This window comes from Leptopilina heterotoma, unplaced genomic scaffold (genome assembly GCF_015476425.1).
Source record: "Leptopilina heterotoma isolate Lh14 unplaced genomic scaffold, ASM1547642v1 Lhet_12, whole genome shotgun sequence".
Classification (NCBI taxonomy): Eukaryota; Metazoa; Arthropoda; class Insecta; order Hymenoptera; family Figitidae; genus Leptopilina; species Leptopilina heterotoma.
This window is the reverse complement of record NW_025110837.1, coordinates 3,913-27,043: the sequence shown is the minus strand read 5'-3', so window position 1 is coordinate 27,043 and position 23,131 is coordinate 3,913. Positions and strand designations below refer to the sequence as shown.

Here is a 23,131-nt window from a genome sequence, read left to right as displayed (position 1 = left end):
GGATCGACGCGCATAAACCTAACACTCTAACTAACTGAGCTAAGTGGGGAACTGAGGAAGAGAAAATCAATTTTGCTTTTAAGGAGTTAGCTCTCTTCTTAGTGCACCTTAAAAGCAAAATTGATTTTCTCTTCCTCAGTTCCCCACTTAGCTCAGTTAGTTAGAGTGTTAGGTTTATGCGCGTCGATCCCGGGTTCGAGTCCTAGTGCCCCCAAATTTGTTTCCAAAATTTTCTGTTTCATGTTAGGTTTCCAAAATTTAGAAAAGCAACAAACTTAATTTTTTTTAATATTTATTTTTTAATTAGATTATTAATTATTTTGTTAATATTTTCTATAATTTGTAAACTTACCACAACCTTACCTCAACATTACAACTTAATAATAACCTTACCACATCCTTACAGTATAACCTTACCATAACCTTACGTGTAAGCTTACAGTGGCCTTACCGTGTAACCCTACAGTAACTTTACTGTGTAAGCTTACAATGACCTTACCGTGTAAGCTTACAGTGACTTTACTGTGTAAGCTTACAGTGACTTTCATGTGTAAGGCTACAGTAAGGCGGAAGTTTTTAGACTTCATCGTGTTTACCACACTCTTACTTGATAACCTTACAAGCCCTACAGATGTCGTCTCAGGTAACCTTACAGTGAAAAGTTGTGCTATGTGGGCAGAGGGACGCAATCATGTTTTTCTTTTAACTCTTTTAAACATTCAGTTTCCAGATCATCCATAACAATATCAGAGACAAAAGCTGAGATTGGAGAACCCATCGGTGTACCGTAAACTTGTCTATAGAATTTTCCATCGAACGAAAAATACGTATTGTTAAATACGAATTTTGTAAAATCAATAATATCAGAAAAAGGGATCTTACACTTCTGATTTATAAAGTTAATTCGTCTATCCAAACTCTGAGTGGCAAGTTCACAAGACACATTAGTGAACATGGAACTTACGTCAAGTGAGATAAAAGTATAAGTATCGACCATAGTAATATCATTCAATTTATTTTTGAGTTCTAAACTGTTATTAATGTGTGACTGAGGTAAAGGTATGCAATTTTTTAAAGAATTATATAAAATTTTAGCAAGAAAATGAGTATAGGACTGTTTATTAAAGAAACTCAAAAAATTTTTTAGTTCTACTGGTCGCCGATTTGCAAAACATGGTTTCGAGTAAGGGTGGAGTCCCCCAGTAAGAAACGAAAAATTAAAAAGGATTGAAATAATTCAAACTCTGTATGGTGTAGTAGAAATTATCCAATACTTTTGAATGCCATTTCTGTCCAATACTTTTCTATACCATGATAGGACCACGTTTCGTCTAAAAATGAATGCTATTCAATTCTTTTTGTAATTTTTAACAAAGACAAAATTTTTTTCTGAATGCTTTCCAATTATCCCATCCGAAATTATTACAGCCTGTCATTATATCACTTTTCAATTTTTCATTGGAACCGCGTTTCTGCATGCATTCAAGCAATCTTCTGGATTTTTGTAATTTATAAGATACATACAGTGGCAGATTTTGTAAAAAGTGTTTGTGTTCAAAGAAAAACTTGCTGAAAAATTGATTGTTTACCAATTTAACGTCATTTAAACGAGTCAGGGCCGTTATTCTGTTAGACAATAAATCATAACCTAAAAATTTCAGAGACCTTTAAACACTTTCAACCCTCTTAACTGATAATTTAATAATTATTCCTTTTTAAAATAGCAAATAAATTCATGAGTGCAGTTATTTGAAAGTAATTGAACATTGTATATGTGAACAATATTAGTATTATATTATTATACTACTGTCGCGGAATTCAGAAGCATAGGGCAGAAATGGTATTCAAAAGGATAGAATTTTTTTAATGCTTCTTAATCTTTGCTTTCTTACTGGGTATTCAAGAGGATTGGTATCGTTACTATTTATATTGCTCTCACTGGATAGAAAAGTATTGGACAGAAATGGCATTCAAAAGAATAGAATCTTTTTAATACTTTTCAATTTTTCGTTTCTTACTGGGCCATGACAGCGTTTTGCGTTGCGTCGTAATGGGAGAGAAAAAGACGCAATTATACGTTTGCTGCATTCTCTCTCATTACAACGCAACGCAAAACGCTGCCATGGGACTGCGGCCTAAGACCCGTTTGAAGTAATAAAATGTTCTATTTTGACACTCCGCAATTGATCCAGAAAAAATAATTTAAAAAAATATTTTCAAACTTGTTTTCATGCAAGGTCGTTATAGATTATTATTAATCTAGGGATGTTATAGTATATTTTAAGCCAATAGAGAAAAAATTAAAAAAATAAAAAATGCCAAACAGGTATAACCCCTTCAGCGTTTTTTAAGCGAGGTCCAATGGACCTCGCTTGCCCGCTGATTTTTTTAGTTTGCCCGCCCAAGGGTTAAAAAACTTTTTACTTTAACAATTTTTAAAAAAATAATTTGACACTTTCTCAAAAAAGGGCTCTCTATCAGAAAAAAGTATTAAATAATAAGTTTTTCTTAAAATTAGCAATTTTAATCCTTTTTTTAATTTGACATATTTATATTACATAGGTACATTTCACTGTAAAAAAAGGTACTAATTTAGTACCAGTTTTGGTACCAAATCGTAATTTGGTTCTATTTTAATACCGAAATTAGCTCTAATTTAGAACCTTTTTTTTACAGTGTTCCCGCATAAATAAAAATCCCTTTATTAATCTTTTTATGTTAATTTTTTACTTACAAAATAATAGTTTTATAATTTTTACAAACTAAAAATTATTATTTTTTTTCTTATCATACTATTAAACCTTTGCGTAGGCAACCCGCTCAACATTTCTAATTGGACACTTTCTTCCAGAAGTCACATTCAGCTCTTAATTTTTATGGTGGAAATAAGATTGTGGCTCATGGAAATATCGTATCGAAACAAAATAAATTTTAATTAATTCTTTATTTATGTATTTTTACTTCCCAGTAAAGAGCCCTTTTTTAAAAGAAAGCGTTAAATTATTTTTTAAAAAATTCTCAAATGTAAAAAGTTTTGTAAAAATCAGTCAAAAGTGTTGGATAATTTAAAAAGAAAGAAGAAAAGCAGAAATTTTTAAAAAAGGGTTCTTTATTGGAATTCTGTATGAAATGAGGATTTAAGTAAAAATTTGTTTGCAATAATACGATGTTTTTACGAGCGTCAATATTATTTTCGCCATACAAATTTACAGCTTTGACGTCGAAAATAAACTTATTACACTTGTTGCCTATAGAATGGGGTTTTACAATAGCAAAATAGGTAATTATTATTTTGGAATAAAAAATTAATTAGCGACATTTTTTTTGTTTAATATCTTATATAATTGAAAAATAAGAAAAAATAATTAAATTTATTATTTTTAAAAAAGTAAATAAAGTAAATAAATTTTTATAGATTAAAAAACATGATTAAAGATAATTAAACCAATATATAAGGTAAAAATTGATTCATTTTTTTAAGTTATTGTAATTAATAGATTATTTTTAATTTTATCTAATATTCCAATTACTTATTAACTAATTTTCCCAAACAATAAAAAACATTTAATAATTTTTAGACATAATTAAATTTTTAAAAATTCTATATATTTGTCATTTGTAATATTTTTATTGATTACAATTTAATAAATTGTACCTATATAAGTACTAATTAGCAATTTATATTTTTATTCATTGTAAAAAATTATGTTAATAAAATATCAAAATTTAAAAAAAAAATTTCATATTTTTATTTTTAATTTTACATACCCACATAGCACAATATCTTGCTGTAAGTTTGTGGTGTGGATTACACGTATGTTTTGTAAGGATAGGGTTGTATACTTGTGGTAAACTTAAGGTAAACTTTAAATTTCCGCCATTACGGTAAGCTTACAAGTAAAGGTTATAGTAAGCTTACAAGTAAAGGTTACTGTAAGCTTACAAGTAAAGGTTACTGTAAACTTACAAGTAAAGGTTATTGTAAGCTTACAAGCAAAGTTTACGGTAAGCTTACAAGTAAAGCTTATTGTAAGCTTACAAGCAAAGTTTACTGTAAGGTTACAAGTAAAGGATATTGTAAGTTTACATGTAAAGTTTACTGTAAGCTTACAAGTAAAGGTTTTTGTAAGCTTAAATGGTAAGGTTACTATAAAGTTGTAAGGTTGTAGTAAGTTTACTAAATAAGGTAAATCTTTACAAAATAATTTATAATATAATTAAAAAAAAAATTTTTTTTTTTAATTTTTGGCCTTGCTCCATTTTGAAAATCTAACAAGCCGTTGAAAATCTTGAAAACAAATTTGGGAGGACTGGGATTTGAACCCGGAATCGACGGGCATAAACCTAACATCCTAACTAACTGAGCTAAGTAGGGAACTGACAAAGAAAAAATAAATTTTGCTTTTAAAGAGTTAGTCATCTTCTTGGTTCACCTTAAAAGCAAAATTGATTTTTTCTTTGTCAGTTCCCCACTTAGCTCAGTTAGTTAGGATGTTAGGATTAGGCGCGTCGATCCCGGGTTCGAATCCCAGTCCTCCCAAATTTGTTTTCAAGATTTTCAACGGCATGTTAGATTTCCAAAATAGAGCAAGGCCAAAAATTTTTTTAAAAAATTTTTTATTTATTTTTTAATTATATTATAAATTATTTTGTAAAGATTTACCTTATTTAGTAAACTTACTACAACCTTACCTCAACCTTACAACTTTATAGTAACCTTACCACAACCTTACCATTTAAGCTTACAAAAACCTTTACTTGTAAGCTTACAGTAAACTTTACATGTAAACTTACAATATCCTTTACTTGTAAGCTTACAGTAAACGTTACTTGTAAACTTACAATAACCTTTACTTGTACACGGAAAAAATTAGTCGCTGAAGTTTTTAGCTACTAATTGAAGACTCTCGGATATGAAAAAAAACTTTACAGACTTTTTGAAATACTCTTCGCTTTTATCAGTAATTCTCTGAAAAAAGTTGAGGACTTTTTATAAACCTAGTAGCGGAAAATAGTCGTAGAATTATTGTAACACTTTGATAGAAATTTTCGTCGACGAGTCGCGGAAAATGATGCGCAGAAAACATGCGCATGCTCTCAGGCGGTAAACGTCACGTGAAATAATTTTGACTGACTTTGTTTACGTATTTTTTATTTATTTTATTTTTATTTATATTTATTTTATTTATTTTTTATTTTTCTTTATTTATTTTTTCTTTATTTATTTTTTTTATTTTTTTCTTAGCGATTTCAAATCAATTATTAAATAACAAAATTATAAAAAATAAAACAGTTTGTACAGGTATCATTACTTTTCAATGAGAAAGTGACTATTTTTTTTTCATTGGTATCGCGCACCTTTACGATGGAGGAGTTTGAAAATCCGGTAAGAAATTTAAAATAATTTGTGACATTTAAATACCAACTTTAAATGAATATTTTGTTTCATCAAAAAATATAATCACTCTCGAGCTTATTTCATTATAATTAAATTGTAAATAATACTTTTAATATTTATTTACATATTTTATATTCAAAATTTTTAGGATTGTTTATTATGAATTATTATAATTTATTATTGATTATTATAATAATATATAATATATCAAATCATATTATTCAAAATAATTAAAAACATAATAACATACAATAATATAAAATATAATTATTAATCGTTAAAGAAGTTTTTACAGTAATTAACAGAAAAAAATTTGTTTGGTTTAATTATTATTTTCATTAAATAATATAATTCTTCTATACATGTGATAAATTAAAAATAATAGAATGGAAATAAGTGTAAAATAGTCCTTAACGCATACTGAAATACTCTTTAAAATTCTAGAATATGTTGAGCAGAAATATTTGAGATTTATAATTTTCAAAATATTGCACTTTTTCTCGCAAGCGGTAAAGAAATGTTTCATTTAATATATAAGGACGATGAAAAAGTAGATTTGTAGCGTGCGAAACTGCGAAAGCGTAGGGTAATATGCGTGTAAGTGTTAGTTATTTAGTTTGACGTAGGAAATTAGAGTTTAAATAGTGTTCGATTACATGTGATAAGTGTCGTGATTATGTATAAATGTACAAGTGTAATTAAATATAAGGCATAATAAGAATAAAATAAATAAGAACTGAAAGAATTTTCTTTTTCATTGGTCGGCCGAATTTTTCATTTTCCGCGACTATCGATGAAAGTTTAGAATACTATAGAACAAGATTTCCGCGACTGTCGCCAAATCGTTCGCGCGCCGGCTGTGTTTTCATTTTCCGCGACTGACGCTGAAAGTTTCGAATCCTTTTTCCAAATTCTCTTCGAATGTAGTTTATTTTTCCTGCAACCTGTTAACCCGTCAGCGGTCGCGCCGTGAGAAAAAGTCTCACGCAACACTACTCGACCTATAGGGCGCTCTTAGAGTGCAAGTGAGACACTAAAAAAGGCGCGACTGCTGACGGGTTAATATGATTTTTAAAACTCAGTGATTTTAAAAATTTAAATACTTTCCACTAAATCCGAGAGTCTTTTACAAAGTCGCGGAAAATTTCAGCAACTAATTTTTTCCGTGTAACCTTGCTTGTAAGCTTACAATAAGCTTTACTTGTAAGCTTACCGTAATGGCGGAAATTTAAAGTTTACCTTAAGTTTACCACAAGTATACAACCCTATCCTTACAAACCATACGTGTAATCCACACCACAAACTTACAGCAAGATATTGTACTATGTGAGTATTTTATATTATGTACATAATTATAAACAAAAATCTCATTATTTATGTCTTTTGGTTTAATTTTTGTTATTGAAAAATAATAGTTGTACAATTTTTAACAAATTAAAAGTTACTGCCCTGTTTTATTATACTGTTATGCCTTTACGTAGGCAACCCGCTTTACTCCACCTTTCTGTTGTGCGGCCATTTTTTCCCTATACCAAGTCACCTACAGCTGTATATTCTCGTGGCGGAAATAAGAATGTGGCACGCAGAAACATCGTATCGAGACAAAATAAATTCTAATAAATTTTTCATTTAATTTCGCTTCCAAGTAAAGGCCCACTTTTTTGAATAAGTGCTTAGTTTTCTTTACAAAAAATTCTCAAAGTGAAAAAATACAGGAAAGTGTAAGAAAGTGGGTTGGCAACACTGGACAGTTCTCGACCTCTAACACCGTTAAGTGAATCCGATGACTTTTTACAAAACTCGTCCTCTATGGGTGTTTACGAGATGTACGCCTCGAGGCGCCTCAGAGGCGCAAGTGGTTCTCATTCTTGTTGAAAAAGTTAGTTTGTTGTCATTGCTCCTGATTCGTTAAAAGACGCTGACTACTAACGTGAATGTGATCTTAGCTGCAGTTTTACAGTGAAAAAACTAGGAAGGTTGCGTTTTTAATATAGTGAATTGTGAATTGGCTGCGTTCAGACCAATTTGGAGCCCTCGCTCTTAAGAACCAGTTTTTTTTCAAGAGCGAGCCGAGGTTTCAAATAAAACAGTTGAAAAGAGTAACTGAATTTTTTATAATTTCAAAAATAATTGAAGTGATATTAACTAAAAAAACTTTGTACTTCTTTATTTCATAATATTGTAAAATTATGTAAAATATATGATTATTTTTTACTTAAATAATAAATATTAAAATAAGATTAATTAATTATTATCAGATAAAATTAAATTTTATTAAAGTTATATTTAATACATCGCTATTAAAAACTACACTGTAAAACTGTAAACAATAAAATTCTACACAAAAAAATGTAATTTGCTATGGTTTAATATAATTAATTATTCTACGCTAATAAATTCAAGAAAATTAAATTCTACATCGCAAAATTTTATACACAAGGAAATATAATTTTTATTGTATTTATTACATTATTAGCTCACGTCATTAAATTTATGTACCGAATAACTCTACACGCACAAATAAAAACCTAAAATTAAAATATATTTTTTATAGTAAAGAAGAAAAAATTCTACGCAATTATATTCTTCACGGCGGTTATAAATTAGTATTATCATATTCTACTCAACACATTTATTTAAAACAATTGAGCATTTCGTTAATAATGTAATAAAAATATAATAAAAATTATAATTTCCTGTGTGTAAAATTTTGCGAAGTTTCCACGTTCAGCATTAACTGTGTTGAAATTTTTGTTTGTTTTGTACAGTTTAATTGCATAGAATCGCTAGCCACCCCTATTATACGATTATAAAAAAATTACTTTTATTTACTTATAAACTATTATTTATTTTATATTATCGTGTAATATTACGGTAATATTTTCGAGTAATATTTTCATCAGACGGACATGTCCCTCGTTAGAAGAATTCATTATGGAAAAAATTTATTAAACTTAAGTCTATTATTTTCATGTCTCTTTCTGAAGAATTGTCTGAAAAAAGAATTTAAGAAATAGTGTATTATATTAATAAGAAACTACTCTCTAAACTAAATTAGTGATATTAGACTTAAAATGAGTGACTATTCTCACGATTTAAATCAGTGAAATTTCATTGAAATTCAGATAAAAACGATAGAAATTTTAGTCAGTTTTAATTGATTGGACATTTAAAAAATAAATGAAATTTTTAATATGCGTCACTGAAAACTTTAGTCTTTTTCTAATTGGCAAATCAGTGACAAATGACTAATTTTCAGTAATATTTCACTAATTCAAGTCGTGAGAATAGTTACTGAAAATCAGTCAAATAATATTATTTCTCAAAATAGGGATAAGAAGTAACTCTTGTAAGATATAGTGTTCGCTCTGCCTGGGATAATGTAGGCCAATAGTTTTTTTTGCATTTTATAAAATTATAATGAAGAATTCATATTTAATGTGATGGAAGTAGTTCAAATTATAAAATAAAAATTTATTTTAATAATGATAGGTATTGAAAGTAATTACATGTATTTCAACTAATACAAAAAGGCTAACAATTAATAATAATAATAGATAAACATTAAACATTGTCAAATAGGCTGTTGTACAGTGCTAGTACTTATAAATAAGAAAAATAAGTTTAATGTAAAAACTTCATGTAAAATGCTAAATAATAGAGGTGTGCAAAAAGCTCAAAGCTCGAGCGGGTATTTTCGAGCTTTTCATTTTTCGAACCTCGGCTCGGCTATTCGAGCTTTTCGCACACCTCTACTAAATAAATTAATTACTCTCTAAAACTGAATCAGTGAAATTTGACTGATTTTTAATGACTCTATATTCTCACGATGTAAATCAGTCAAATTTCACTGATTCAGTTTTCAATAGTAAAATATTAAATGGTAATATTGAATTTTAATATTGATAATAATGATTTTAATAATCAGTAATAAAAAATTAAGAATCACAAAGAAGTTTTCACAATAAATTGACGATAAGGAAACCAATCAATTAACAAGTACTAAAATATGACTTATTTTTTCTCCAACACGGACAAGAAACGTTCTAGGAACTTTTCCTTTTTTTCTTCCTTCTCCTTCATAAATTCCAGAACTTTTTCTACGTCCGATTGATGTTTCCTTTTACGTGGTTGCTTTATTTTTTCCTCAGCATCACTTGAAACATCAGTCGGACCATTGATCGATTCTTTTAGTCCTTTTTTAAATCCAGTTATGTTAGAGGAAGTAGCGACTGGATTCATCTCAGGCTTTTTATATAACAAATTATGCATGGCATCGTAATGTTCCCATTTCGTACTCCTCCCTTCCCCAGAAGTTTCTTTCTTTTTTTTTTGATTTTTGTACGTTTTCTTCAGGCTCTTAAATTTGTCAGTACAATCTTTAACAGAGCATTTAACACCAATCTCGTTTAACCGTTTCGTGACAATTTCCCACAAAGATTTAGGAATCTTTTTTTTATTGGCCGGATTTTCCCAAACTTCCTCATAAACGTTGAGTAAAAACTTAACTTTTTCGGTGGGCCATTTCTTTTCATTTTCCAAAGCTGAAAAAAATGTTTTTTTTACATTAAAATTTTTAAGTAGTATTTAAATTAATTCTGTAAAACTCAATCAGTGGAATTTTGCTGAAGATCAGATTTGAATAAATAAAATTTCACTAAAAATCAGTCAAATAAGATTGAAATATCAGTCATTTTTCACCGATTGACCAATTAAAAACAGACTGAAATTTTCAGTGACGCACATTGGAAATTTTAGTTATTTTTTAATTGTAAGTTTTATATATTTTTAACTGATTTTCAGTGAAATTTCACTGATTTAAATCGTCGGAATAAAATCAATGCGAATACTATCATAAATTAATTCAGTAACTCACTTCTGGCTACCTAAATCAGTCAAATTTTACTGATTTGCAATCTTTTTTATTGCAAATTAGTGAAATTTGACTGATCGAAATTGAAATTTGACAAAAGTAAATCACTAATTGGTATACAGTAAAAATTTCACTGATTAAATTTAAGAGAGTAAACATACCAATAAATTAATTAATAAAAAAAGTATTATAATATACATTAAAACGACAAGAAAATATAGGAAAATCAATATTTATCAAACTAACTGAAAACAACGTTAAATTTAGACATAAGATACTGAAATAAACATTTTTACTAAAAACTTTTTATATTACATATTATTATTAAATTATTTATTTGCATTTTATTTGTATTTAAATAATTGAATTCTAGTGGAATTTTCTAATAAAAATTGATTTTCATTTCAAAAAAATTAACTTCAGTTAAAATTTTAGATAATTACTGAATATTAAATGCAATAGAGCTTGAATTTTAAAAGTAATTGAATTGTGTAATTAATTTTTTGGAAAAAGTTTAATTGAGTTGTTTTAATATTATTTTTATTTTCTATTTTCTAATATTTAGTTAATTAAAGAATTTACGAATAATTGAAATTTCGTAAAATTGAATATTTTAAAGAAATGAATTTGAAAATTGTCAAAGAACTTTTTCGAAAATTATAAAAGAAAATCGATATAAAGAAGAATTTTAGATAAAAATTCTTCAAAATAATAATTTTATTGATAATGATTTTAATTATTAAAAATTATTTTTATTAATAATTATTATTAATTATTATAAAACATGAAGAAATCATTTTCATAATAATTTCTTATATTTTACAGTTATGAAAAATTGAATTTCTAGTTTTAAGTAAAATGTTCTCTCATTGGATTCAGTTTGATTCTGTAGGAACCCTGTAAATAGTAAATTCAATGTAACGATAATTTTAAAATAAATTTCTTGGATAATAAATTATACACTACTTTGTTACCTTCCACAGCATGTTCATCTCCGGAAACAATCTCTTCATCAGAATCCATGAGATCATTTATTGCTTCCATTGAACAATTGGTTTCACGATTTTCAACGGAATTTTGCACTTGATTTAACATGTCTTCTTTTGGCAATAAGCTCTGCAAGTAAACTTTCTTTACGAAAGCTTCTCCTATGGAACCTAAAATTTACGAAAATGAAACCATGCAATAAGTAGTTGCCGAAATAATAATATATTATTTTTTGAGGGTGTTATAAAAATAAATGAGATACACAACAAAAGTTTAAGTAGAAAAATTGGAAAAGTCCAAATGTGATGTCTGAGAAGAAAGAAATGTATAACTTACCATCCTTTTCATTTACAACTGAACATAAGATGCGACCATCCTTTTCAACCAACTGATCATTTTCATTTACTTTTATGCCCGTGATGCTTATCATTTTTGTTATTTCAGGTATTATAATAAAAACTACTAATTTCTTCTAAAACTTGTCTGGTGAAGCCGAAGTAGATTTTTAGAAAGCACAGAAGAATAACAGTGATAAAACTTTACCGACATATACACGACATGTATCATACGTCGATAACAAAGTTATTGCCTGTGTTAATTAATTATGTAGATTAAGTGTCAACAGTTCTCTAATGAAAAAAAATAATGAGAATAATAATGGATACCAATTTTGAGGTTAGTTTCAATTATATTTTCAATAATTTTTTTTTTCTTACATTATTTATATTTACTAATAATTTATATTTAATAATAATAATAATAAATGAAAATTAATTGTAAAATAAATCAATAAAAAAGTTACTATTCAATTTAAAGGGTATAAAAGTTAAATCGACTCACATTTTTTAAGCAAGGGAAAAATAATTTATTAAAAAATGTACAAAGCAGATTTTTTTATTTGTCTTTTTTATTATTTATTTATTTATTTAGTTATTATTTTTCTTTTTATTTATGGTAGTAAATAAATAATTGTTTTAATTGTATATTTTTATTTTAACGTTTCATACATTCCTGTATTTTACAAATATTATTTATTATTATTATTATTATTATTATTATTATTATTATTATTATTATTATTTACACTATTTGAATTTTTATTATTTTTACATCATTATATTTATTTTTCTTGTTAATGCTTTTATTATGGTTCTAAAATAAAAAATTTGAATTGTAATTGTTATAAATAATTATTTTTAATTCAATTTTTTTTTAATTTAATTTTTCATTAAATTATAGAACTTAATTATGTAAATAAATAAAATAATAATCAAATTTTAATAATTCAAACAATTTTGTTAGCTTTCTGTAAGTGGGTATGGACACCAAAAGATGTTGAATTTACCCCAAGGCAACCAGAGACGAGGAAACAATTTAAATCGACTTCAAATTGCTTCAAGACTTGCTTTCATTAAAATAATTGTCAATTATTGTTCATATATTTTTTAATTAATATCAATTACTACTGTTTTGTATTATTTATTCGAGAACTATTTATTTAAAGAGAAAAAATTATTTTTCAAGATTTATAATTTTTTTTTAAATAAGCACAAGTTTTTTTTATAAACTTTCAATTATGTAACTTTTTCAAAATTTTGGAAATTGTACTAATTATACTTAAAATATTGTCTAATTTATCAAAGAAATAAAATAATTTATAATTCGTTTGCTTCTTGCATACATTCCTTAGGAATGCGTCATGTATATAGTTAATATATTAATATGTAATTTTTAGGATCTAAATATTTAAAAAAAAATGTATATTATAATTTTATATAATAATATATAATACACTATAATATGTAAACATTGTTTTATTTTTCCACATAAAATATTAAAACATTTCCGTCAGTTATTTGAGTAAAATTAGATTCTAATTAAAACTAATTGAACTTGAATCAAATCTTACGTTACTATTTCTGAAGCAAAAGTAAATCCTGCATATTAAGCTACCACTAGATTTTAATTTCCATTGATATTAATCTTTAAAATCTGAAAAAATTCAAATAAATTCAGATTCTATAAAACAGAAAATGTACAGATACAATACAATTATCAGCAAAACCTAAAAAAGTAATTACAATAATTTTTACGTAAAGCAAAAAATATTTGACGCTTTCTTAACAACAAATTCATCATTTTGTAAAAACTTATGTTTGATGAATTTAGATATTTTCAGACAAAATTTTGACGTTGAATGCACTCAGCCAAAAAAAATAGGAAAATTGCAAATTTTTAGAGACAGGAAATTTTTTTCTTCGTCAACTAAAGTTTTTCTAGTTTCCTTTCAAGGAGAAAAACATTTTTCAAAAGGTTTGAGGAGGGAGCAAACAAATCCAAAGATTTTCGGAATAAATTTCGACGTTTGGTGAATTTAGACAAAAAAAAAAAAATTACAAATTTTTAAAGACAGGAAATTTTTTTCTTCGTCAACTAAAGTTTTTCTAGTTTTCTTTTAAAAAGAAAAACATTTTTCAAAAGGTTTGAGGAGGGAACAAACAAATCGAAAGATTTTCAGAAATAATTTTGACAATCGATGAACTTAGACAAAAAAAATAGGAAAATTGCAAATTTTTAAAAACAGGAAATTTTTTTCTTCGTCAACTAATGTTTTTCTAGTTTCCTTTCAAGGAGAAAAACATTTTTCAAAAGGTTTGAGGAGGGAGCAAACAAATCCAAAGATTTTCGGAAAAAATTTTGACATTCGATGAACTTATTCGTCAACACGAATTCAATGCATGCCTTGGTCATTTCTTACAAATGCGAATTCGTTTGCACAACTTCAGGAAAATTTAATCGGATTCAATCGAATATACAAAGAGCTTGAATGAATCCCGCTCTCTACCAAAAATCTTCATTCATTTCAATCCATTTGAATTCGTTATTTTTTTACTGGGTTGATCAATTATTATTAAGAAATTGTTGATCGACTTTGTTCCCTGTTAATCTTTTTTGGATTCTAATTTGTTACTTACTAGGAATAAAAAACTACAATTCGTGTTGGTTAAATATATTACCTGTCTTTTAAAAATTGAAATTTGGAAATTTTCAAATCTAAATTGAAAAAAAAAATTTTTAATTTAAACAATTAATATTGACAAATTGTTGGACGACTTTGCTCCCTGTTAAATATTTTTGTATTAGAATTTGTTGATCGCTAGGAGTAAGATAGTACAATTCGCGTGAGTTAAAAAAATTACCTGTCCTTTCAAAAATTAATTTGGAAATTTTCAAATCTTCAAACGAACGTACTTGAACAATTATTATTAACAAATTGTTGGGCGACTTTGCTCCCTGTCAACAATTTTCGGATTGTAATTAATTACTCACAAGAAATAAGAAAATACAATATGCGTTAATTAAAAAAATTACCTGTCCTTTAAAAATTAAAATTTTGTAATTTTGCAAATCCTAAAACTTATGTAGTTGACCAATTATTATTGACAAATTGTAGGACGAGTTTGCTCCGTGTTAAATATTTTTGGATTGTAATCTGTTACTCGCTAGGAGTAGGAATGTACAATTTACGTAATTTAAAAACATTTCCTGTCTTTAAAAATTTTCAATTTTCCTTTTTTTTTGTCTAAGTTCTTAAAACGTGAATATTTTTTCAGAAAATCTTCGGAATGGAAAGGAAATTTTTTTATTGGCTCGGAATTAGTGGCGCTGGTTCGTCAAAATTAGTAGAAAATAGAGGAATAATTTTTAAGAGGGAGCAAAGTTGTTTTTAAAAAAATTACTAACAACAAGTACTTGAGTCTAAAATCTCTGGCTTGAAAAAACGAATTTCTTGTTTTTGGAAGACTAATTTTTTGGATAGAATGGAAAGGAAATTTTTTTATTGGCTCGGAATTAGTGGCGCTTGTTCGTCGAAATTAGTAGAAAATAGAGGAATAATTTTCAGAAGGAAGCAAAGTTGCTTTTAGAAAAATTACTAACAACAAGTACTTGAGTCTAAAATCTCTGGCTTGAAAAAACGAGTTTCTTTTTTTTGGAAGACTAATTTTTTGGATAGAATGGAAAGGAAATTTTTTTATTGTCCCGGAATTAATGGCTTTGGTTCGTCGAAATTAGTAGAAAGAAGAGGAATAATTTTCAGAAGGGAGCAAAGTTGCTTTTAGAAAAATTACTAACAACAAGTACTTGAGTCTAAAATCTCTGGCTTGAAAAAACGAATTTCGTGTTTTTGGAAGACTAATTTTTTGGATAGAATGAAAGGAAATTTTTTTATTGGCTCGGAATTAGTGGCGCTGGATTGTCGAAATTATTAGAAAGAAGAGGAATAATTTTCAGAAGGGAGCAAAGTTGCTTTTAGAAAAATTACTAACAACAAGTACTTGAGTCTAAAATCTCTGGCTTGAAAAAACGAATTTCTTTTTTTTTGGAAGACTAATTTTTTGGATAGAATGGAAAGGAAATTTTTTTATTGTCCCGGAATTAATGGCTTTGGTTCGTCGAAATTAGTAGAAAGAAGAGGAATAATTTTCAGAAGGGAGCAAAGTTGCTTTTAGAAAAATTACTAACAACAAGTACTTGAGTCTAAAATCTCTGGCTTGAAAAAACGAATTTCGTGTTTTTGGAAGACTAATTTTTTGGATAGAATGAAAAGGAAATTTTTTTATTGGCTCGGAATTAGTGGCGCTGGATTGTCGAAATTAGTAGAAAGAAGAGGAATAATTTTCAGAAGGGAGCAAAGTTGCTTTTAGAAAAATTACTAACAACAAGTACTTGAGTCTAAAATCTCTGGCTTGAAAAAACGAATTTCGTGTTTTTGGAAGACTAATTTTTTGGATAGAATGGAAAGGAAATTTTTTTATTGGCTCGGAATTAGTGGCGCTGGTTCGTCGAAATTAGTAGAAAATAGAGGAATAATTTTCAGAAGGGAGCAAAGTTGCTTTTAGAAAAATTACTAACAACAAGTACTTGAGCCTAAAATCTCTGGCTTGAAAAAACGAATTTCTTGTTTTAGGAAGACTAATTTTTTGGACAGAATGGAAAGGAAATTTTTTTATTGTCCCGGAATTAGTGGCGCTGGTTCGTCGAAATTAGTAGAAAATAGAGGAATAATTTTCAGAAGGGAGCAAAGTTGCTTTTAGAAAAATTACTAACAACAAGTACTTGAGTCTAAAATCTCTGGCTTGAAAAAACGAATTTCGTGTTTTTGGAAGACTAATTTTTTGGATAGAATGGAAAGGAAATTTTTTTATTGGCTCGGAATTAGTGGCGCTGGATTGTCGAAATTAGTAGAAAATAGAGGAATAATTTTCAGAAGGGAGCAAAGTTGCTTTTAGAAAAATTACTAAATACAAGTACTTGAGTCTAAAATCTCTGGCTTGAAAAAACGAATTTCGTGTTTTTGGAAGACTAATTTTTTGGATAGAAAGGAAAGGAAATTTTTTTATTGGTTCGAAATTAGTGGCGCTGGATTGTCGAAATTAGTAGAAAATAGAGGAATAATTTTCAGAAGGGAGCAAAGTTGCTTTTAGAAAAATTACTAACAACAAGTACTTGAGCCTAAAATCTCTGGCTTGAAAAAACGAATTTCTTGTTTTAGGAAGACTAATTTTTTGGACAGAATGGAAAGGAAATTTTTTTATTGTCCCGGAATTAGTGGCGCTGGTTCGTCGAAATTAGTAGAAAATAGAGGAATAATTTTCAGAAGGGAGCAAAGTTGCTTTTAGAAAAATTACTAACAACAAGTACTTGAGTCTAAAATCTCTGGCTTGAAAAAACGAATTTCGTGTTTTTGGAAGACTAATTTTTTTGATAGAATGGAAAGGAAATTTTTTTATTGGCTCGGAATTAGTGGCGCTGGTTCGTCGAAATTAGTAGAAAATAGAGGAATAATTTTCAGAAGGGAGCAAAGTTGCTTTTAGAAAAATTACTAACAACAAGTACTTGAGCCTAAAATCTCTGGCTTGAAAAAACGAATTTCTTGTTTTAGGAAGACTAATTTTTTGGACAGAATGGAAAGGAAATTTTTTTATTGTCCCGGAATTAGTGGCGCTGGTTCGTCGAAATTAGTAGAAAATAGAGGAATAATTTTCAGAAGGGAGCAAAGTTGCTTTTAGAAAAATTACTAACAACAAGTACTTGAGTCTAAAATCTCTGGCTTGAAAAAACGAATTTCGTGTTTTTGGAAGACTAATTTTTTGGATAGAATGGAAAGGAAATTTTTTATTGGCTCGGAATTAGTGGCGCTGGTTCGTCGAAATTAGTAGAAAATAGAGGAATAATTTTCAGAAGGGAGCAAAGTTGCTTTTAGAAAAATTACTAACAACAAGTACTTGAGCCTAAAATCTCTGGCTTGAAAAAACGAATTTCTTGTTTTAGGAAGACTAATTTTTTTGGACAGAATGGAAAGGAAATTTTTTTATTGTCCCGGAATTAGTGGCGCTGGTTCGTCGAAATTAGTAGAAAATAGAGGAATAATTTTCAGAAGGGAGCAAAGTTGCTTTTAGAAAAATTACTAACAACAAGTACTTGAGTCTAAAATCTCTGGCTTGAAAAAACGAATTTCGTGTTTTTGGAAGACTAATTTTTTGGATAGAAAGGAAAGGAAATTTTTTTATTGGTTCGAAATTAGTGGCGCTGGATTGTCGAAATTAGTAGAAAATAGAGGAATAATTTTCAGAAGGGAGCAAAGTTGCTTTTAGAAAAATTACAAACAACAAGTACTTGAGCCTAAAATCTCTGGCTTGAAAAAACGAATTTCTTGTTTTAGGAAGACTAATTTTTTGAATAGAATGGAAAGGAAATTTTTTTATTGGCTCGGAATTAGTGGCGCTGGTTCGTTGAAATTAGTAGAAAGAAGAGGAATAATTTTCAGAAGGGAGCAAAGTTGCTTTTAGAAAAATTACTAACAACAAGTACTTGAGTCTAAAATCTCTGGCTTGAAAAAACGAATTTCGTGTTTTTGGAAGACTAATTTTTTGGATAGAAAGGAAAGGAAATTTTTTTATTGGTTCGAAATTAGTGGCGCTGGATTGTCGAAATTAGTAGAAAATAGAGGAATAATTTTCAGAAGGGAGCAAAGTTGCTTTTAGAAAAATTACAAACAACAAGTACTTGAGCCTAAAATCTCTGGCTTGAAAAAACGAATTTCTTGTTTTAGGAAGACTAATTTTTTGAATAGAATGGAAAGGAAATTTTTTTATTGGCTCGGAATTAGTGGCGCTGGTTCGTTGAAATTAGTAGAAAGAAGAGGAATAATTTTCAGAAGGGAGCAAAGTTGCTTTTAGAAAAATTACTAACAACAAGTACTTGAGTCTAAAATCTCTGGCTTGAAAAAACGAATTTCGTGTTTTTGGAAGACTAATTTTTTGGATAGAATGGAAAGGAAATTTTTTTATTGGCTCGGAATTAGTGGCGCTGGTTCGTCGAAATTAGTAGAAAATAGAGGAATAATTTTCAGAAGGGAGCAAAGTTGCTTTTAGAAAAATTACTAACAACAAGTACTTGAGCCTAAAATCTCTGGCTTGAAAAAACGAATTTCTTGTTTTAGGAAGACTAATTTTTTGGACAGAATGGAAAGAAATTTTTTTATTGTCCCGGAATTAGTGGCGCTGGTTCGTCGAAATTAGTAGAAAATAGAGGAATAATTTTCAGAAGGGAGCAAAGTTGCTTTTAGGAAAATTACTAACAACAAGTACTTGAGTCTAAAATCTCTGGCTTGAAAAAACGAATTTCGTGTTTTTGGAAGACTAATTTTTTGGATAGAATGGAAAGGAAATTTTTTTATTGGCTCGGAATTAGTGGCGCTGGTTCGTCGAAATTAGTAGAAAATAGAGGAATAATTTTCAGAAGGGAGCAAAGTTGCTTTTAGAAAAATTACTAACAACAAGTACTTGAGCCTAAATCTCTGGCTTGAAAAAACGAATTTCTTGTTTTAGGAAGACTAATTTTTTGGACAGAATGGAAAGGAAATTTTTTTATTGTCCCGGAATTAGTGGCGCTGGTTCGTCGAAATTAGTAGAAAATAGAGGAATAATTTTCAGAAGGGAGCAAAGTTGCTTTTAGAAAAATTACTAACAACAAGTACTTGAGTCTAAAATCTCTGGCTTGAAAAAACGAATTTCGTGTTTTTGGAAGACTAATTTTTTGGATAGAATGGAAAGGAAATTTTTTTATTGGCTCGGAATTAGTGGCGCTGGTTCGTCGAAATTAGTAGAAAATAGAGGAATAATTTTCAGAAGGGAGCAAAGTTGCTTTTAGAAAAATTACTAACAACAAGTACTTGAGCCTAAAATCTCTGGCTTGAAAAAACGAATTTCTTGTTTTAGGAAGACTAATTTTTTGGACAGAATGGAAAGGAAATTTTTTTATTGTCCCGGAATTAGTGGCGCTGGTTCGTCGAAATTAGTAGAAAATAGAGGAATAATTTTCAGAAGGGAGCAAAGTTGCTTTTAGAAAAATTACTAACAACAAGTACTTGAGTCTAAAATCTCTGGCTTGAAAAAACGAATTTCGTGTTTTTGGAAGACTAATTTTTTGGATAGAAAGGAAAGGAAATTTTTTTATTGGTTCGAAATTAGTGGCGCTGGATTGTCGAAATTAGTAGAAAATAGAGGAATAATTTTCAGAAGGGAGCAAAGTTGCTTTTAGAAAAATTACAAACAACAAGTACTTGAGCCTAAAATCTCTGGCTTGAAAAAACGAATTTCTTGTTTTAGGAAGACTAATTTTTTGAATAGAATGGAAAGGAAATTTTTTTATTGGCTCGGAATTAGTGGCGCTGGTTCGTTGAAATTAGTAGAAAGAAGAGGAATAATTTTCAGAAGGGAGCAAAGTTGCTTTTAGAAAAATTACTAACAACAAGTACTTGAGTCTAAAATCTCTGGCTTGAAAAAACGAATTTCGTGTTTTTGGAAGACTAATTTTTTGGATAGAAAGGAAAGGAAATTTTTTTATTGGTTCGAAATTAGTGGCGCTGGATTGTCGAAATTAGTAGAAAATAGAGGAATAATTTTCAGAAGGGAGCAAAGTTGCTTTTAGAAAAATTACAAACAACAAGTACTTGAGCCTAAAATCTCTGGCTTGAAAAAACGAATTTCTTGTTTTAGGAAGACTAATTTTTTGAATAGAATGGAAAGGAAATTTTTTTATTGGCTCGGAATTAGTGGCGCTGGTTCGTTGAAATTAGTAGAAAGAAGAGGAATAATTTTCAGAAGGGAGCAAAGTTGCTTTTAGAAAAATTACTAACAACAAGTACTTGAGTCTAAAATCTCTGGCTTGAAAAAACGAATTTCGTGTTTTTGGAAGACTAATTTTTTGGATAGAATGGAAAGGAAATTTTTTTATTGGCTCGGAATTAGTGGCGCTGGTTCGTCGAAATTAGTAGAAAATAGAGGAATAATTTTCAGAAGGGAGCAAAGTTGCTTTTAGAAAAATTACTAACAACAAGTACTTGAGCCTAAAATCTCTGGCTTGAAAAAACGAATTTCTTGTTTTAGGAAGACTAATTTTTTGGACAGAATGGAAAGAAATTTTTTTATTGTCCCGGAATTAGTGGCGCTGGTTCGTCGAAATTAGTAGAAAATAGAGGAATAATTTTCAGAAGGGAGCAAAGTTGCTTTTAGGAAAATTACTAACAACAAGTACTTGAGTCTAAAATCTCTGGCTTGAAAAAACGAATTTCGTGTTTTTGGAAGACTAATTTTTTGGATAGAATGGAAAGGAAATTTTTTTATTGGCTCGGAATTAGTGGCGCTGGTTCGTCGAAATTAGTAGAAAATAGAGGAATAATTTTCAGAAGGGAGCAAAGTTGCTTTTAGAAAAATTACTAACAACAAGTACTTGAGCCTAAAATCTCTGGCTTGAAAAAAACGAATTTCTTGTTTTAGGAAGACTAATTTTTTGGACAGAATGGAAAGGAAATTTTTTTATTGTCCCGGAATTAGTGGCGCTGGTTCGTCGAAATTAGTAGAAAATAGAGGAATAATTTTCAGAAGGGAGCAAAGTTGCTTTTAGAAAAATTACTAACAACAAGTACTTGAGTCTAAATCTCTGGCTTGAAAAAACGAATTTCGTGTTTTTGGAAGACTAATTTTTTGGATAGAATGGAAAGGAAATTTTTTATTGGCTCGGAATTAGTGGCGCTGGTTCGTCGAAATTAGTAGAAAATAGAGGAATAATTTTCAGAAGGGAGCAAAGTTGCTTTTAGAAAAATTACTAACAACAAGTACTTGAGCCTAAAATCTCTGGCTTGAAAAAACGAATTTCTTGTTTTAGGAAGACTAATTTTTTGGACAGAATGGAAAGGAAATTTTTTTATTGTCCCGGAATTAGTGGCGCTGGTTCGTCGAAATTAGTAGAAAATAGAGGAATAATTTTCAGAAGGGAGCAAAGTTGCTTTTAGAAAAATTACTAACAACAAGTACTTGAGTCTAAAATCTCTGGCTTGAAAAAACGAATTTCGTGTTTTTGGAAGACTAATTTTTTGGATAGAAAGGAAAGGAAATTTTTTTATTGGTTCGAAATTAGTGGCGCTGGATTGTCGAAATTAGTAGAAAATAGAGGAATAATTTTCAGAAGGGAGCAAAGTTGCTTTTAGAAAAATTACAAACAACAAGTACTTGAGCCTAAAATCTCTGGCTTGAAAAAACGAATTTCTTGTTTTAGGAAGACTAATTTTTTGAATAGAATGGAAAGGAAATTTTTTTATTGGCTCGGAATTAGTGGCGCTGGTTCGTTGAAATTAGTAGAAAGAAGAGGAATAATTTTCAGAAGGGAGCAAAGTTGCTTTTAGAAAAATTACTAACAACAAGTACTTGAGTCTAAAATCTCTGGCTTGAAAAAAACGAATTTCGTGTTTTTGGAAGACTAATTTTTTGGATAGAAAGGAAAGGAAATTTTTTTATTGGTTCGAAATTAGTGGGCGCTGGATTGTCGAAATTAGTAGAAAATAGAGGAATAATTTTCAGAAGGGAGCAAAGTTGCTTTTAGAAAAATTACAAACAACAAGTACTTGAGCCTAAAATCTCTGGCTTGAAAAAACGAATTTCTTGTTTTAGGAAGACTAATTTTTTTGAATAGAATGGAAAGGAAATTTTTTTATTGGCTCGGAATTAGTGGCGCTGGTTCGTTGAAATTAGTAGAAAGAAGAGGAATAATTTTCAGAAGGGAGCAAAGTTGCTTTTAGAAAAATTACTAACAACAAGTACTTGAGTCTAAATCTCTGGCTTGAAAAAACGAATTTCGTGTTTTTGGAAGACTAATTTTTTGGATAGAATGGAAAGGAAATTTTTTTATTGGCTCGGAATTAGTGGCGCTGGTTCGTCGAAATTAGTAGAAAATAGAGGAATAATTTTCAGAAGGGAGCAAAGTTGCTTTTAGAAAATTACTAACAACAAGTACTTGAGCCTAAAATCTCTGGCTTGAAAAAAACGAATTTCTTGTTTTAGGAAGACTAATTTTTGGACAGAATGGAAAGAAATTTTTTTATTGTCCCGGAATTAGTGGCGCTGGTTCGTCGAAATTAGTAGAAAATAGAGGAATAATTTTCAGAAGGGAGCAAAGTTGCTTTTAGGAAAATTACTAACAACAAGTACTTGAGTCTAAAATCTCTGGCTTGAAAAAACGAATTTCGTGTTTTTGGAAGACTAATTTTTTGGATAGAATGTAAAGGAAATTTTTTTATTGGCTCGGAATTAGTGGCGCTGGTTCGTCGAAATTAGTAGAAAATAGAGGAATAATTTTCAGAAGGGAGCAAAGTTGCTTTTAGAAAAATTACTAACAACAAGTACTTGAGCCTAAAATCTCTGGCTTGAAAAAACGAATTTCTTGTTTTAGGAAGACTAATTTTTTGGACAGAATGGAAAGGAAATTTTTTTATTGTCCCGGAATTAGTGGCGCTGGTTCGTCGAAATTAGTAG

General features: G+C 28.8%; 1 protein-coding gene across 1 annotated transcript; it reads right to left on the bottom strand.

Moving 5' to 3' along the window:
• Nucleotides 1-9,368: 9,368 nt before the first annotated feature.
• On the bottom strand, nt 9,369-11,540 carry LOC122509721 (trihelix transcription factor GT-2-like). The gene is made up of 2 exons (XM_043623952.1): nt 11,246-11,540; nt 9,369-9,942 (listed from the first exon to the last, which is right to left on the bottom strand). The coding sequence occupies exons 1-2, from the start codon at nt 11,364-11,366 to the stop codon at nt 9,413-9,415; spliced, it is 651 nt and encodes a 216-aa protein (XP_043479887.1). The 5' UTR covers nt 11,367-11,540; the 3' UTR covers nt 9,369-9,412.
• Between the last annotated feature and the right edge of the window lie 11,591 nt (nt 11,541-23,131).

What these genes read in the sequence shown, in the direction of transcription:
- LOC122509721 (XM_043623952.1), bottom strand. Translation starts at nt 11,366, where the DNA reads ATGTTAAATCAAGTGCAAAATTCCGTTGAAAATCGTGAAACCAATTGT. An exon ending in AGATGAACATGCTGTGGAAG is followed by an intron (nt 9,943 to 11,245) that starts GTAACAAAGTAG and finishes CATTTTTTTCAG; the next exon opens with CTTTGGAAAATGAAAAGAAA.